Raw genomic sequence first — 18,026 nt, 5'->3', positions numbered from 1 at the left:
CAATTATTTGATCGGCATTTGGGGAGTAGCACACGCAAAGTCGACAAAACACTTGCCCAACATAGGAATTCAAACGACTCGCATGAATAATGTTCACAGTGCCAAATATGAGATTTCGCAAGGGTCAAATCCAAATAGTGCTCTTGCCTGGTCCTTCGGTCCCACACAGCCAGTGGCACATACCCACACCCACACATGCTTCCGCGGTAAATAATCTCCTCCCTGTCTCCTTTTCCACTTCACACGCACGCCTCCGCTCCCCGCCTTTTTTACGTGACGACTTGACTTGAGCCGACTCACCTCACCTCACCTGAACTAACCGCACCAAGCAGCAGCAGCAGCACAGCAGCAACCACTCGAGCGCTCGGCTAAATCCTATAACAAACGCGCGCGACCGATCTCGCCGGCGACTGTGACAACGGTAGCTATACGTTGGGAGAGATATGAGAGCTTACTCCGCGACGGCGACGGCGGTGGCTGCTGTGGCGGCGGCTTCTCTGCCGTCGGCCGCGCCGCCGCTGACGCCCGACGCCGCCGCGGTGCTGTCGAGGGCCGCAGCGGACGCGTCGAGGCGGCGGCACGCGCACACCACGCCGCTGCACGCGGCGGCGGCGCTGCTGTCCGGGCCGGCGCCGCTCCTCCGCGACGCGTGCGTGGCGGGGCTCGCGTCGCCGCACCCGCTCCGGTGCCGCGCGCTCGACCTCTGCTTCGCCGTGGCGCTCGACCGCCTCCCGACGTCCACCGAACACCAGCATAACGCCCACCACGACGGCGCCACCTTCCACGCGGCGCCGCCGCTCTCCAACGCGCTCGCCGCCGCGCTCAAGCGGGCGTACGCGCACCACCGTCGCATCGGCAGCGGCGGCGTCGAGGCGGACGACCACCGCGTCGGCGTGCCCCACCTCGTCCTCGCCATCCTCGACGACCCGTCCGTCGCCCGTGTCATGCGCGAGGCCTCTTTCTCCAGCACGGCCGTCAAGGCGGCCATGCTGAGGTCTCTCTCCGACCCAGCCGCCCCCGACTCCGGCGTCTACGTCAACGCAAGAGTGCTGCACCGGCAAGTGTCCCATCGAGAGGAGGAAGTAAACAAGGTGGTGGAAGTTCTGAAGCGGGGCAAGAAGCGCAACCCGGTGCTCGTCGGCGATACGGTGGACGTGGACGCCGTGGTGCAAGAGGTGGTCACCATGATACAGAGGCAGCGGCTCGGCAATGCGCGCGTCATCTCCTTCCAGAGAGAATTCGGCGACTTGGTCGATCTCGACAGGGCAGAGCTCGCCACCAAGATCAAGGAGCTCGGCGTGGCGATAAGATCGGAGCTACTATCTCCGGCTTCGAAGAGCACCGGCGTGGTGGTCAACCTCGGCAACCTACAGTGGCTCGTCGAGGAGAGATGCGTGGCTCCCGGCGAGCAGGAGAAGCGGAGGGACATGGTGCTCGACACGGCGCGAGCCGCCGTGGCCGAGATGGCGCGCATCCTGGGGCCCTCCGGCGAGAGCGACCACCGCGTCTGGGTGATCGGCACGGCGACGTGTGCCACGTACCTCAAGTGCCAGGTGTATCACCCGGCGCTGGAGAGCGAGTGGGACCTCCAGGCCGTGCCCATCACGCCGAGGCCTCCGCCGCCGCCGTCGCTCGGCCTCTCGCCGAGGTCTGCATCCATCCATGGCACATACATGCTAACCACCCCATCAACCTCACCTTTCCATAACGATAACGATGTCTTGTTCTCTTCGTCTCGCAGCGTCAATGGAGTTAACAGAGGCATCCTAAGCAGCTCGGTGGAGGTGTTGTCGTCGGCGATGACCACCAGTGCAATGCAAAGGGCGCCGAGCCTGTGCAATGCCTGCCTCGACGGCTACGAGCGCGAGCGCACCGAGGTGGCGGCGGCGCCCAGCGCTGCTCTCCATCCCACCGAGCAGCCCATGTCGCAGTGGCTGCAGATCGGGACGCCGAGCAGCGCACGGCCACCGCTCGACCGCGCGCAGGTTGGTTTGGTTTTTTCCCTCACGACAACGACAAACTAACCGCGTCGTGTTCCGTCGTCGTCGTGAGCAGCGCATTGACGTGCGGAATCTCTGTGCCGCCTTTTCAGGACAAGGCGCGGGAGGCTGACGAGCTGCGACGTCGGTGGCTCGACCGGTGCGCGCAGCTGCACTCCCACGGCGCCGGCCGGACGTCGCCGATGGTCACCTGCTCCGAATGGAACGGCGCTAGTGTCCTCGCCAATATGCAACCTATGCCAGTAAGGCCGCCGCCACAGGCGGCGGTGGACACCGACCTCGCTCTTGGGCCGGCGGCGTCAACGACGACGACGAGGCCGGCGTGTGACACGGACGAGAAGCTGCTCGTGAAACGGCTCACGGAGGCGGTGCGATGGCAGCCCGACGCTGCGGCTGCCGTTGCTCGTACGATCGCGAAGGTCAGGTCCGGTGAAGGGAGGCGGCGGAGCGTGGGGACCAAGGCCGACACGTGGGTCCTCTTCTCCGGCCATGACGTGTCCGGGAAGACGAAGATGGCAGAGGCGCTGTCCATGTCGGTTTTTGGCACGAACGCCGTCACCGTGCGTCTCGGCTGCTCTCAGGCGGCTGCCAACAACGACGGCGGCGAGTCCATCATGTCGTGCCGCGGCCGGACGGCGCTGGACCGTGTGGCCGACGCCATACGTGCCAACCCGTTCCGTGTCATCGTGCTCGACGCTTTCGACCAAGACGACAGGGTCATGCACGCATCCCTACTAAGTGCCATCGAGTCCGGCCGGCTCGTGGACTCTGTCGGCCGAGACGTCGCCCTCGGCGGCGCCATCTTCGTCCTCATGTCGCCCGATGACACGAGGCGGTGCCAAGAAGAGTTCACCGACTCGCCATGGAACCTTGAGCTCAGAGTCCGGAACAAAGCACCGAAGCGTAGGCCGGAACAGCCGCTCGACGGCGGAGGCGATGTCCGGCGCTTGAAACCGCGAAAAGATTCGCTGCTTCACCTCGACTTGAACCTGTCCATGTGTGAGGATCACACCGACGACGACGACAGCGGCGGCGAGGAATCACGGAACTCGTCCAGTGACCTGACGGTGGAGAACGAGCAGGAGTACGGCCAACCCGCCGCCAAGTCCTCAACTCCGTCGAGCATCTCCGAGCTCATCAAAGCCGTCGATGGAACGGCGGTGTTCAAACCCGTCGACTTCGGCCCGCTCAAACGGAGCGTCTCCGACGTGGTATCGGCGAAGTTCGGAGACGCCGCCGGCGGCGGCTGGTCCGTTCACGTCGACGACGGCGTCCTGGACAGGCTGGCCGGCGCGGCGTGGACGGCCGGAGCCGCGTCCGCCACGTCGTTGGAGGCGTGGGCCGACGAGGTGCTGTGCCCTACCATACGGCAGTTGAAGCGTAGCCTAAGCGCCAACGATGTCGACGGTGCAACGGTGAGCTTGTCGGCCGTGGAAGGCGGCGGCCGGCGGAAGGACGGCGAAGTTTTCCCGACGACGGTGACCGTCGCCGTCGACGGAAACTGAAGCATGCAGTCCATCCAGCCAGCATGCACGTGTTCACCTTTTTTTTTGGCGGGTTAAAATGGTCATCAATATGATCATGATCATTGTACATTTAGTACATGTAAATAATGTTCAGCAGTCAGACGTTAGAGATGTACTGGGGCTAGAAACTAGTTGTTGTTTTTGATAATCACATTTTGGATTCATTTCAACGAGACAATTAAAAGCATGCGTGGATGGGTCCCTCGTATGCCATTGCCAGTCCTTATATATCATTGACCTCCCATGCACCATGCATGCATGATGCAGGTACCAAAAAAATGGTGTCATTTTCTAGCCAGCGATCGAGCCGTTAGTCAGCAACCTTGATGATTTCTCAATTAAATGGTGGAGCATGCAAAAATATATGTGTGGTGTATTGCAATGTTCATCAAGGGATTGATTATTGGTACTTGGGCTAATGCATGGACTGTACTATATATTGGCGACAACACATTTAACAGTGGAACGACACATTACTACTCCAGTATTATCTGTGCTTCTCTTTAAAGAGAGAGTGGTGGTAAAGTTAATCGGTGAATCTGTCACCACGATATCATCAACTATCTAATCTTTTTTACTTATGGGATCGTTGTCCGCCCCCTCTAAATAAACGTACGGCAGAATGGTGGAAATTATGGATAGATTCCGGATTTGTCTCAACCGTGATCATCTAAGCACACTAAGAGCAAGTTTAATAGTAAAGCCAACTAGCTAATTATATTATAGTTAACACGTATAATAGATTGGCTATAAGGTTGACTATAATTTTTATCTCTTATCTATTTCTCTTACCTTTGCATTTAATGTATTTTTTATTTGGTGTATAGCTGGCTCTTGCATCCCACTTTTTTTTGTTACCTCTTTCCTCCATATTAGCTTATAGCCAACTTATAGTCTACTATTATACTTGCTCTAATAATAAATGGAGACTTCTGTATCGGAGAGAGAACCTGGCTAGAAAAATCCTCTAGTTAATTCTGAAATTAAGTTCTAAATTTAAAATAGTTTTTTTTTTTCTTTCAGCCTCGTATTTTTGCTTCTATTCAAACTTATAAGCTAAATTTTGAATTTTTAACTATAAATTTGGAGTTGGTTTTGAAGTTTTTTTGTCGTATTTATTTTTCATCTTTTATATTTTAGATCGCTAAGAACGCACATATACATGCAAATTCAAATTCGACCTCGCAAAAACCAACCCAGGTGAAATTTGTCCAGGCATCTGACACCAGGTTCTGTGTAGACTCACCCAACATGGCACGGTACATGCTAAATCAGGTTAAAAGCCTACCCAAATCAGTAATATACACCACTGTCTAGCAATGATGATTCCCCATACAAATGCGGGCAATGCTAAATAGCCCTTACATAAGGTTTATATCCGATATATACACACATACATTTACTGGAGTAGCATGCATATGTATGTAGTCCTACCTGGCATGGTTCTGTACTCGATGCATACACATAGACAGAGCCAGCGACACACATGCAGAGCCCATTCTGTACGTTTCTGCAGGACATTCCTGAATCCTACCTAGGCTGCGTTCGGCAGTGGGTTGGGGAGGGGTAGATATCCGGTGCGGAAAACGTAGTAATAGATTAATACATAATTAATTAACTATTAAATATTAAAAAAATAAAATAGATTAATATGATTTTTAAAACAATTTTCCTATAAATTTTTTTTTGCAAAAAATATACCGTTTAGCAGTTCGGGAAGTATGCACGCGGAAAACGAGAGGAGCTAGATATCTAACTTGCTATGTCGAACGCGGCACTAAAATGAGAGCAAGCAAGCAAGCAACTACTGTATACTTACTTACCTACTTAGAGCAGATAGGCTATAAGTCGGCTACAATTATATTTTAATGAGATAAGAGATGAGAGAGAAGAGGGCAGTAAACTATAGATTTATAGCCAGCTGTAACACGAACTCCAAGACACAGCGTGTGTATGACAGATAGGACATAGTACTATATGATTTGTAGCTAACTATTATATAAATTAGCTATTAGATTGACTATAGATGAATTGAATAGCTATACTATTAAAATTGCTCATACATGTCAGTAATACAGCACAGCACACTAGCACTCCATCCTATTGATCAGCTGGTAGCACTCATCGGTATGTATCCTGTAGCCGATCGAGGTGTAGAAAGATTTTGGTCAAAAAAGGGCATGTCCCGCGAATGCGAATGCGATGCGCGTCCGTCACGGATGCCGGCGAAAAGAAGCCAGCAGCAGCGTATGTGTGTCTACGCATCCAAACCAACCGCAGCTACCTACTTGTTGCAGCGCACGCCGGGTAGCTAGCTGCCGCGCCGCTTTTTACCCATCTTACCATCCAAAAAGACGCGTGACGCGCGAGTTCATCCATACAAAGAGAAAAAGTTACCACTGCCGCCGGCCACGCCCTGCAAGGCCATGCCGTGACTAATCCACCTTTTAACCAGCCCGTGTTCAGCCTATTGTTAGCTAAGCAGCACTTTCGTCTTTTTCTTCGGTATATATTTATATGTTAAAATTTAAATTTTTATAGTAGATGTGGAGTTTATTTTATGAATTTTTTCATCAATGTTTATTTTTTATGTTAGCTTTTGGATCGCTAAGAATACGTATATAAAAATTTATATTTACAAATTATTTTTTACTTATAAATATACTCTTTCTATAAAATAAATTTAGTATTGGATTTGACGTATCTTATTATAACGAATCATGTCTAGATTTATATTAGAATGAGTGAAGTGCACCAGCGGCCCCTAAACTTGTATGCATGTGTCATCTAGGTCACTGAACTCCCAAACTATATTTTTGAGTCCTCGAACTTGTCTGGGGGTGTCATATAGGTCTAAACGGGCTCCGACCCGCTCCATCCGCTGACGTGTCATGCCACGGTGGCGCCTACGAGAAGGGAGAGAAAAGAATAAGGAGGAGAGAGAAACTGACATGTGGGATCCATGTGACACCACCCAACACGTAGGCGCCACTGTGGCATGCCACGTCAGCGGATGGAGCGGATTAGAGCTCGTTTGGACCTATATGATACCCCGAACAAGTTCGGGGACCCAAAAATATATTTTGAGAGTTCAGAGATCTAGACGATACATACAAGTTTAAAAACCGCTCGTGCATTTCACTCTATTAGGATATATCACATCTAGTAATATGTTGGCTGTCTAGGAAACGGACGGAGTAACGTTTAATTTTTTTACTGAGAAAACCAAACAAACGTCCGTAGGATATTCACGGTTTCACACAACCATCCATCGTGAGTGGACCTGTACGGTTGGAATATTTTACTTTGTGCGTGCATAGGAGTACGTCTTTTCATGGAAGATATTGCCGTATCACGCTCGATTCATCAGTTTAATCGGATCAGCTAATTAACCCAGTGATGCATGATGTTTAATTTTCTCATCGGATTTTTATATTCTTTTTGTTATCTGATTTTGTGATGTAGTACAAAGTGAAAAATTTTGTTTAAAAAAGATTAGACAAGAAATCTATGTACTGTATAGATTATTATTTTTTGCACGAAAACATGTTTACGAGCTTGTAAATTGTGCCTATGATAGCAGATAATGAAAAAGGAACATGCCTTACTATGGCCTGATTTAACTTTCATGATGCTTAATTATTGCGTAGCTTCATGATTGCCTAATCTTCACAGATGCATTTCGGTACTCTTAATAATTAGGAAAGATAATCACATTATTAATTGCTGGGAGTTTTATATGGTTGATTAACCATATCACTGTCGTGTTAATTAGTTAATCATGTACCCACTGGCCAATGTTATCCCCTAGGAATGCACGCACCAACACAAGAAAAGAATGTTAATTACAATATCATATCTTGCAGTACATCTCGTGTGTTGAAATGGAAGGGAATAGATGGAATGATGATTTGTCGCTTTGAGCCAAATTCCCCTCTGGTGAAGAGAGCAGTTGGTAATTAGTAGTAGTAGTAGTTAGTTAGTGACCCTAGCTAGTAGACGCCAGAGACAAAATGGTTGCATGTTTAGGGATAAGGGCCACAGGACAAATGCACTGAAAGCTAGTTTCGTTATAACTACTCTCTGCTGCAGCCTCTGAAGTCCGAAAGTGCATGTATTAATTAAGAAAAGCTTTCAGCTCAGCTGGCTCATTTGCCATCTTGTGCGTATCGTCTACTGTACACGCATGCATATCACCCCGTAAATATGTGACATCATTCTCCTATAATTAACAGCCAGCTTTATTTACCCCCTTTTCCTCGACACATAGAGATTGAATGTAACTTTCCCATCTCAAAATATAGCAAACTAGTCATAGATAGAAGATGTTCAGATTTATAGTAGTACGTACCGTATATTATGGAGCCATAGTATATTTAATTGGAGTTTAGAAAATACAACCGTAAGCTAAGTATTAAAGGGGGCACCATATATAGTTACTTTCCCGACTACTAATTTGTCTAAAAGTAGTTACAAATGAAGTCTTTTGGACGAAGAGAATACTAAAGTATATATACCAATGGTATTTATTTATTTATTAATAAATCGGTATAAGAGAGTGCCAATTTCATTGAATAGAGATATAGAGAAAAAAACTTCTAGCACAAATTAATATGAAAGAAAATGTGTTAGTGCTAAAGTGTGTACTAAGGATTATATGGGTGATTGTTTGACTTATTCAAGAGAAAAACCAAATGGCATCTTTACGAATGAAAAATAATTTATAAATAAAGATTATATACACACACTTGACGATATAAAAGCCAATACTGAAAAATAAACTACAATAAAAAACACCTAAGAATCTACTCTAATTTTAAGGCTGAACATATAATTTTGGCTTATAAGCATCAGTAAAAGTGAAAAGATGCACAACTGACAATAACTTAGCCATAGTAAATTGTGAATGCACTCATGATTGTTAGAACGCACTACACCAAAAATGCATGGTGTTGCAAGACGAAAAAAGCCCTGCACCGTGAAATTATTTGCTAGCAAATCTCTGAGCCCAAGAGAGCGACGTGCTGGTGATTTGTTTCCTTGTGAAAGTCCGAAAGAATCATATCAGCGCATAAGCTTATCCCCTGGTAGTAGGTGCAGTGCAAATGCAACGAGCGAGCAGCAGTGGGAGGAGAATAGATGAACAGTCAGACAGACAGGCAGAGAGACACGCAGCAGGAGCAGCAGCAAAGTGGATCGATGGATCGACGATTAGCTAGACGCCAGGGACAAAATTGCTGCATGTTTAGGGATAAGGGCCAGAGGACAAAATAGCGGCACGTTTAGCAGGTAACTACCTTAGCTTTCTTCCTTTCTTTGCCAATGCCAACATCAGTGGGGGGCTCACTGGGAGATAAAGTGGTAAATTATATGCCTCCCATGGCTGCTGCTTTGGCCACAGCTAGAGAACAGATGGAGGAGAGGAGAAAGAATCAAAGAGAAGCTGTGAATTAAGCTGGGAACACTGCACTGCAGCAGCCATCCACGCACTACCCCGGCTAAATTCAGTGGCAGCAGCGGCACACAGGACACAGCTACTGCATCAAAGTCCGAGCCGTCCTGCATGCACTGAGTGGCTGTGGCATGGGCAACCGCAGCTTTGCTGCTTAATTTTCACTACTGGATTTCAGTGCCACATGCCATCGCCAATTTGCCATGCTTGCCCCCCAAAAATGTGGTTGGTGAGAGTGGCAACGATTAGCAGCAGGCATACATGCCTACGGCGACAGCAACAAAAGCAATACTGCAACATGTATATATCAATGTGTATGCATGTGTACGTCCAGCTACAACTTCAGAATACTTAGTAGAGGCAGTGCACTAGTGTCTAGTGTTTACTGTTTGGTGTTCAGCGAGCTGGGGCCAGCAGCTTCTTCAGGAGTCGCTCTCACGCAGATAGATGCAAACAGGCAGTGCGAGAGTGCTGCGTGGGAGCTGTGATCGAAGCCTTTTACTCTCTCTCTCTCTCTCTTTCAAAATTCGCTGAGAATGTTGTTGATTGTTACCACTCATGTCAGTACAAGTTCTAAAATTATCTGGTTATGGTGAGTGAATGATAGTTACATATGCCTGTGCCTAGGGGTGGGTGGTAGTGGGCCCAACCATTTTGTCAACAAAAGGTAAGGGTTGGGTTTAAAACAAGTTGAAAATAAAATTGTATATAGTTTTGAACTATTTTTTAAGAATTAAATATGGCTATGAAAGAACCCACATGCCTTAGCCCATTGCCACTCCTACCTGTGCCATACAACATTCTAGGTATTTCAATTTTACAGGGAGAAATTACTGGTGAAAACTTCTATAATAATATCAAACCGTGCCAACCATATAGAAAGGAATGGAACAGATAAAAGGGACACAAAGGTGATGTGGTGATGAAGTCATAGATACATAACTGATCACTCTATCCACCAAAATTTAAATCTCCGTGCTCATAATATTAAATGTGCGCAAGTACTCATCCGATAGGGTTTTAATTACCCTAGAAATTTATCGTTATCTTTCATCTGACAGTAAGAGCTACATTTGCAAGCACATGAGTATGATGTGTGGAGTGGTGAATATGTACTGTATCCATTTTACGGTATAAGACTAATTTTATATGATCTATCATTCTTTAATTTTATATAAATACTTGCCTCTGTCTCTAAATGTTTGACGCCGTTGATTTTTTAATGCACGTTTGACTATTCGTCTTATTCAAAAAATTTGCATAATTACTAATTATTTTTATATCATTTTATTTATTATTAAGTATACTTTTATATATATAATTTTACATATTTTATAATTTTTTTAATAAGATGAATGGTCAAACGTGTATAAAAAAGTCGACGGCATTGAATATTTAGAGACGGGAGTAATAAATTTAGACATATATACAACTATTATGTATTGATCACTAGATAAATTTATCCATAGCTAAAAAAAACTTACAACATGAAACCAAGGGAGCATGTATATTCCATCCGATTGAAAGAAAAAAAATGCAACGGATGGAGCCTGAATTTTCTTTCACTCCTGCAATACTGGTGTTGATTGGTAAATAATGCTGGGCTTTGGGCCGAGCAGTGCCCATTCATGGAGCCAATAGACGGGCCGGGAAGAACGGCCCAAGAAGCGAGGAGGAAGGGGAAAACCTTACCCATCCACACGCACCGGTGACTGGTCTCGTCATGGCGGCTCCAAATCCTTCTGCTACTATGGCGGCGGCGGCGGCGGCCACGCCGGGGAGGGCTTGGTGGCGGACGGTTGCTCCCTCGTCTGTCTCGACTGCGACCTCGGCTGTGGGCTGCTTCCGCGTAGTGGGGTCCAAGAGCCTGTGAGACCTCTTCTCTAAGCTTCGCTTCAAGCTTAATTAGCTGGTTTTTCTCGTAGAAAATATTGGGTTATGGTAGATTTTAGCGTCAGGGTATTGGGCATTTTAGGGTGATGGAGGGATCTTGGGTTCATGACTCTTTGGTCCCGAGTCGGCAATTGCATGCGTTGGGGAAGCCAGGCTCCCTCTCCCCCAATTTACATCATAGTGTGGAGAACTAAACCACTAGGCAAGAATAACTCGAGTAAAATTCGAATTTTTTCGTTTAAAAATTACTAGAATTTTTTCACTGAATTATGAAGGTCCTGTGTTAGTTTGGTGTTCTGAAGTAATTAGGTGGCACAGGTGTTAAAACTGAGGCGGCGGCTGAATTCAAGTCTGTACATCTGAACTGGAGTGACGATGTAGATTTCAGGTTGCTATATTCCTTATCATGTGACATAAATAGCTTCAACTAATTCTATAGTTAGGTTAGATCCTACTACGTTCTCAATTCACTGGTTGAATCTCATATCTACTCTGTTGATCCTGCAGTCGTGCTTAAAATGTTTCAATAACTTGCCACTATATTGCTCATTTTACTTTCATTAGGTTTAGTGTTCTCAGGTATGGTTCAAGGATATTTGGAGGAAAACTGTTGGATTCAAATTTCTACACGGGTTGACACCATTTGCCCATTTGGAATGGAGGATCAGGGTATAGAAGAAGTGGAGGAAAATTTCCTTTTCCATAGATTTCATATGAAAAACGTAGGAATTCAAATGGCCACAAGAATCTCCAATTTCTTTCTGTTTGCTAAGTCCAAGGCAATCAATTAAAGACTTCAAGTGACTATAATTAAAATTTGCGTAATTTAATGCGATTCTTGTGTTTAGCTAATTCCTTTGTTCCAAACACCCCGTTTCATTTTTTTTTCCTATGATTTCCAATCATCTATTTCACTCATGCAATCCCATCCTATTCCCATGTTTTTCTTTCTATTCTACGTTTCTCTTGGCCTACTTTCCGTAGTAGCCCAGTCTTTTCTTGCTGTACGCTTATGCAGTTAGTCCTCACTCCTGAGTAGTGTGTACCACCATTGATTCTAATAGCTATGCGGTTACATCAACTTAAAAAATGCTTACATTCAATATTTGGCCTGGTATGAATAGAATGCTTACTTTAACAAATCGTCACCAGTATGCTTTAGGGTTTTGCAATTAACTATTTTCCTCCCAACAGCACAGGACTTCAAATGACAAGCACCCGTGCGAACAAAGTCAGTACAGTTCATGTGAAAAGCGGAGAGGCAGAAGGAAGTCCAAGCACTGAGAGCATCACCCAGGACGAGGAAACTCTGCAGCGTGACTTAGAGATAGCGATCAAGGAAGAAGACTATGCCCAAGCCGCAAAGCTAAGGGATGAGCTGCGAGTTCTCCAGGAAGACAGCAGGTCCGCTATCTTGGCAGCGAATACACGGTTCTACAATGCTTTCAAGAACGGTGATCTCGTTACGATGCATTCGACCTGGGCGAAGGGCGACCATGTGTATGTCGTTCATCCTTCGGCAGGCCGGATATCGGGCTACGACATGGTGATGCAGAGCTGGGAGATGGTATGCGATGCCGACTATGAGTTTCCTCTCCAGATTGATCTGCAGGACGTTGAGGTCCATGTGAGGGGTGATCTTGGCTACGTGACCTGCCTGGAGCTGGTTAAGACCAAAGGGAGCAGCAGCTGGGGAAGGCAGGTTGCGACCAATGTCTTTGAGAAGGTTGATGGCAAGTGGTTCATGTGCATCCACCATGCCTCTCACTTCGATGAGTGAGGTTGATTCTGGACGAGGAAGAGGATTACCTGCAAGTTCAGCTAAGCTATTTGCAGGAGGTTTTGCGGTACAGGCTTGGACATATACTTTTGTTGTGTAAGGTCCTTGATTTGTGATCTTTTTGTTGTTACTCATTTTGTACCATACTGCCATCGAATGATGCTATTTTGAGTTTGAGGAGTATTAATGGTAGGTACAGACAACAAGAGCCTCTGATTGAATTATAACTTGAAGTATGCTGCAATCATATATCAATCGTTATGTAGATGCAACATATTTTTGCCGGTTGTCACAACATCTAACCTGATCATTTCTTTCGCTAAAGTTAATCAGAGTACAAAAGTACCTAGCAAGTCTCATGATCGGGAGCATAAAATAAACTGCCATGCACATTGCGGAATGCCTGCGGTTGCAGGGGTTGCAGAAGATGAGCGACAACCAACCAAATCAGAAAATCTCCAATGAACATCACGGTGTAATGTATGAAACTCTCGCACATCCATACAATGATACAAATACAAGCCTGCAAAGATTAGCTGACTGAGGAAATAGCTGCGAGTTTATTAATCTCGTCCAAATAAAAATAGTACATCATAAGTTCAGAACACAGGATATGCGCAAAAGGAAATATTTGGAGACATACTGATCGAACAGTAACAGAACTAATTCGGCCTTGGTGTTGCCCACTCAACACGTAGGATAAGGTTATCATAACCATACCCATTGAGCTTGCTGATAGCCTTCTCAGCATCCTCTCTGTGCACAAAGTTGACAAAGCCAAAGCCCCTGCTTGCTCCAGTCTTCTGATCCACCGCAACATAGACACGGCTAACCGGGCCAAATGTGCGGAATAGCTCAAGGAGATCAGGTTCACGGGTGTCCTCTGATAGATTGGTCACACGGACAGAATTCTCATCATTCCTACGCCTCATGTCGTGTCCAACCCTATCAACAGCACCAGGCCTCATGCTTGGAGGAACATATGATCCCTTGACAGTGCCACCTGATGGTCCAGGGCCATCAGCAGTAGGAGGCCTGTCCACAAAAGCTTCTGCCTGGGGAGCAAGGTCCTTGTAGGGGCACTTTGAAGTCCAGTGGTCACCCTTCTTCCCACAGGTTCTGCAAACCATGAGAACTGCACCACTCTTACTTGCCAGTGGATCACCAGAAGTGCTTGGTTCTTCAGCTTTGCTCCCTACAGTTAGCAACCAAAAAAACAAAGGCATACAGCGAAGTTAGCTGGCATAGCGCCTTTGGAACCAAAAGAAAATGGAGGTTTTCATTTCTCAACAAGACTGCACTATAAGCTACACTAATAAGATTCATGTTAATACATTAGAAGACCACAAGCAATGATCACAGTGAGAATAATTAAATAAGATGACTTCAAGGGCCAATTGTTATGAGAATGAGGTTCATAGATGAGATTATTGGTAAATAATTCTTGAACACCAAAACTAACAATTCATTGCCACTATGATACGAAAATCCAGTCTAACATTATACACGGACAACACACACTGAACCACAATCAATTACCTAACACTGACAAAAATAGGTTGCTCACACAAAATTGTCTACATGCTCTACCAAAAGATCAGTATTTCAACATTTTTCTTCATAAGAACAGAGATGTGTTAGTTTGCATGATCGCACACCATCCCACCCTTACAAAATTATTCCCCACCATTGCTTCGGTACCACAAAGATAATACTTGAAATGATATTCTTGAGTTTATATATATCCTAATTACTCACCGAAATACTCGTATAGAGCTCAATAAAAACATTACTATACATTTTTACAGACAAAATTGAAACCAATCAAGTGCACGAGAAAGATTATAACACAAAGGCTTGACGTATGTAGACGGTAAGGACATCAGCAGCTGCTGCTTCCTAAATAGATCGCCAGCACCGATTATGTTGCCTATCTTATCTAGAGGAATAAACAACATGAAACATTCCAATACAACCTTATCTAGTTCTGATGATGGTCTCGCATAGCAAGAAACAAATCAATCGATGCAGATCTAGATAGGAAGGGGGCACAAACGGAGAAGTGGCAACCTGGGGCGCGTGGGCGCTCAAGGACGATTTCCTCAGTGGACACCATGGTGAGGCGCGCGCCGACGTCCTCGTGCACGGCGTCGCCGAACTTGGGCCACGAGCGGCGCTCGATGGCGCTCTTGGAGAGGCGGGCGCGGGCGAGCTTGCGGACGCGGGTGGTGGTGGTGACCTTCACCTTGTTGCCCTTGTCGTCGAAGCGATACTCCACCACCTTCTTGAAGCCATTCTCGTCGGGCCCGAAGACCACCCGGGGCGGGAGCAGGAAGTCGAGGTCCCCCTCGTCGTCCTCCTCGAGCTCCCCCCACCTGATCTTCTGCGTCGCCGCCGCCTCCACGGCCATGGTGCTCGCCTGCTCGATCCCGCCGCGGCGCTCGCTAGGGTTTCGGGGCGGCGGCGTGGGAGACTGGAAGTGGAACGGGTGGATCCGCTCGGATCGTGCTGTGTGTCCGATAAGGGTGGATCCGCGCTGAATGGGCCGGATTACTTGGGCCTGACAGACATGTTTTCTGGGCCTCCTCGTAAGAACTCACATATTTGCGAGTAAATTTTGCAAAATGCATAATAATTTATCACATTATCCTAAACATGTAGATTTAGTTAAGCCAGTGGATCACAAAGCTGCGGGCTAAGCACAAGATTGCTATAGATTTAGTAACAAAGTTGTCACAAAACTATGAGTTTTGGAAGAGTTTCATCATATAACTATAACTTTTATAGCTCTAGTATAGCATTAGAGCTATACATTTAAACTGTAAATATAGTTGTGTGATAACTTTTAAAGTAGAATTGTAGTTTTGTGATGCTTGATTTAAGTATGCATTTCAATGATAAATTTAGTGTTAAATCTTTTGTTTTGTGATATATCGTCTTAAACATGTTGTTTTAAGATAGTTTGATTAAATTAGTCGTAATCTTGAAAAAAAATTGCTCCAGTTTTGCAGCAACGGTTATTTGTAAAGAGAGAACCACAAGTGATGGAACCATTAACTATCATCCATAACGCAAATATTTACTCTATATCCAAAAGGATAAAAGAACTTCTTGCGGTCCAAGTTCAAACACATAGGTTGTTTTTTTTTCCCTAGGGCAGAGGGAGCTTCAACTATTTTTCTAAAAAAAACCACGTTAATACAACACTTCAATACAGTATTAATTTTCTCAAAAAATACTACTAGAAAACATGCATGCTTGTCTCTTTTTCTCCCTTTTCTCTTCTAATTTTCTTTGCACATACTAACTCCACCCATGCTAGAGTCCACATGAGTACCCAAAGACCCAAACATCTCCACCGTTGGGATAACTCATCGTAGTCATCTTTCACTGCCATGTTTCTTCGCATGTCTGTTGGTAAGGACTGTTGTATTTTTACTCTCTCCATTTTATAATGTAAGATATTTATTTTTTTTTATAATATTTGATCATTTGTATTATTCAAAAAATTATAGAAATATAATTTATTTTGCTTGTGACTTACTTTATTATCAAAAGAATTTTAAGCACAACTGTTCGTTTTTTATATCTATACTATATTTTTAAATAAGATGAATGATCAAACGTTACGATAAACAAACATCTTACGTGATTAAACGGAGGCAGTAGTTCTTTCCATTCGTCGCCGTACCATAGATCATCGGTGACCACATAGAGTAGTGCCCGGTTTTACGGTTAAGGGATATAAAATGACTTAACCTGTTATTAATTGAGGGGTCAAATGTGGACCTTTTTCATCTATTATGGGTCTTTCGACCGAATGGGCCTCTAGTCGTTCCTAGCTGCTTCATCAGCCCCCCAAAGAACCTCCCTCTCACACACACAAAAAGAGAAAAAATAAAAGTCCACCCAAAGAATACATGCCTTGATGCAAGCACGTCACGAGTCACCAAATTCGCTTGGTTGCATGATCCAGAACATTTGTTTTGAACGAGTAGAAATGAAGTCACGGGACCATTTTGCTACGGAGAATTTCCAGAACATTGAATCGCAGTGGAGACATCGGAAAATCGGGTACTGCTGTTGGACCGAGCAAATAATATTAATCCTTGACCCTCTTATTTATTTTAAAATAAATTAACTTTTAGCAACAATTACATTGTACTTTATTAAAGTATGAAACAAATACATTAGAGTGATATAAAGTGAATTACAGTACGATTTAATTATAGTTTCTTTTATTTTGTATAGGTACGTGGGAGATGTTATGTGTGGGAGGGAGGAGTGGGTACAAAACATTTTTAAATATATATATATATATAAGTTCCTTTAAAGATATTGCATGAATATATCTCTTTAAATTTATAATAGCTGTACTCAACTAATCGTATATTATCGATTTATCTCATTTTTAACACGAATAATAAGTCCGGCCACACACTGACTGACTGAGGGGCTGTTTAGTTCCCAAAATTTTTTTCCCAAAACCATCTTATCGAATCTTTGAACATCTAAATGATGCATTAAATATATATAAACACTAAAACTAATTACATAGTTATGAAGGAAATAGTGAGACGAATCTTTTGAGTCTAATTAGAACGTGATTAGCTATAAGTGCTACAGTAAACAATATGTGCTAATAACAGATTAATTAGACTCAAAAGATTCGTCTCGCAGTTTTCAGACGGAATCTAAAATTTGTTTTGTAATTAGACTAAGTTTAATACTTCAAATATGTGTTTAAAATTTTGATGTGATGTTTTTGTAAATTATTTTTTGCAAACTAAACAACCCCTGACTATCCATTTTCGCATTAGGTACTCGTATATAAAACAAGCCCCACTTACGTAGTTTCTCTGTCCCAAAATAAATTAATTTTTTAGTTTTTATATTGTTTGACTCTTTATCTTATTTCAAAAAATTACGATTACTATTTTTGTTTTTATTAGATTATAAAACATGAATAATACTTTACGTGTGACTGATTTTTCTTAAATTTCTCAAAAATTTTCTAATAAAACAAATGATCTAATGCAAACATTAGACATGATAAACAAAAAAAATATTTTCCTGGACAGAGGGAGTACAGTCGTACGCCCAGTCACTTCCTTCCTATCCGGTCATTTCACTCTTCTTCAGAAGTTTCTCTTTACCATTTTCTTCGCTTTGGGTTTTCCCCTTCGTTTTCTTCTTTTCTACTGCCTCCGTTTTAAAATTAGATTATTTTCTAGTTTTTTATATAATGTTTTGACTCTTTGTCTTATTTAAAATTTTTTGTGATTAATATCTTTTCTTACTAGATGATAAATATAAATATTACTTTACGTGTGATTAATTTTTTAAATTTTTTTATAAATTTTTCAAATAAAACG

At 44.4% G+C, this 18,026-nt stretch overlaps 3 protein-coding genes across 3 annotated transcripts; 2 read left to right on the top strand and 1 right to left on the bottom strand.

The window, feature by feature from the left end:
- The first annotated feature begins 443 nt into the window (after positions 1-443).
- LOC102703376 (protein SMAX1-like) lies at positions 444-3,750 on the top strand. Its single transcript, XM_006649053.3, has 3 exons — positions 444-1,648; positions 1,742-1,985; positions 2,093-3,750. Exons 1-3 carry the CDS (start codon positions 444-446, stop codon positions 3,503-3,505), a joined length of 2,862 nt encoding a protein of 953 aa, XP_006649116.3. The 3' UTR covers positions 3,506-3,750.
- A 6,939-nt stretch (positions 3,751-10,689) lies between these two features.
- On the top strand, positions 10,690-12,815 carry LOC102703101. The gene is made up of 2 exons (XM_040520446.1): positions 10,690-10,847; positions 12,066-12,815. Exons 1-2 carry the CDS (start codon positions 10,702-10,704, stop codon positions 12,649-12,651), a joined length of 732 nt encoding a protein of 243 aa, XP_040376380.1. The 5' UTR covers positions 10,690-10,701; the 3' UTR covers positions 12,652-12,815.
- Positions 12,816-13,132: 317 nt separating this feature from the next.
- Positions 13,133-15,134, bottom strand: LOC102718241 (eukaryotic translation initiation factor 3 subunit G-like). Its single transcript, XM_006647966.3, has 2 exons — positions 14,722-15,134; positions 13,133-13,846 (listed from the first exon to the last, which is right to left on the bottom strand). Exons 1-2 carry the CDS (start codon positions 15,059-15,061, stop codon positions 13,314-13,316), a joined length of 873 nt encoding a protein of 290 aa, XP_006648029.1. The 5' UTR covers positions 15,062-15,134; the 3' UTR covers positions 13,133-13,313.
- Positions 15,135-18,026: the final 2,892 nt, after the last annotated feature.

The sequence above is a fragment of the Oryza brachyantha genome, chromosome 2, assembly GCF_000231095.2.
Source record: "Oryza brachyantha chromosome 2, ObraRS2, whole genome shotgun sequence".
NCBI lineage: Eukaryota > Viridiplantae > Streptophyta > Magnoliopsida > Poales > Poaceae > Oryza > Oryza brachyantha.
This window is presented reverse-complemented; position numbering and strand designations above follow the sequence as displayed.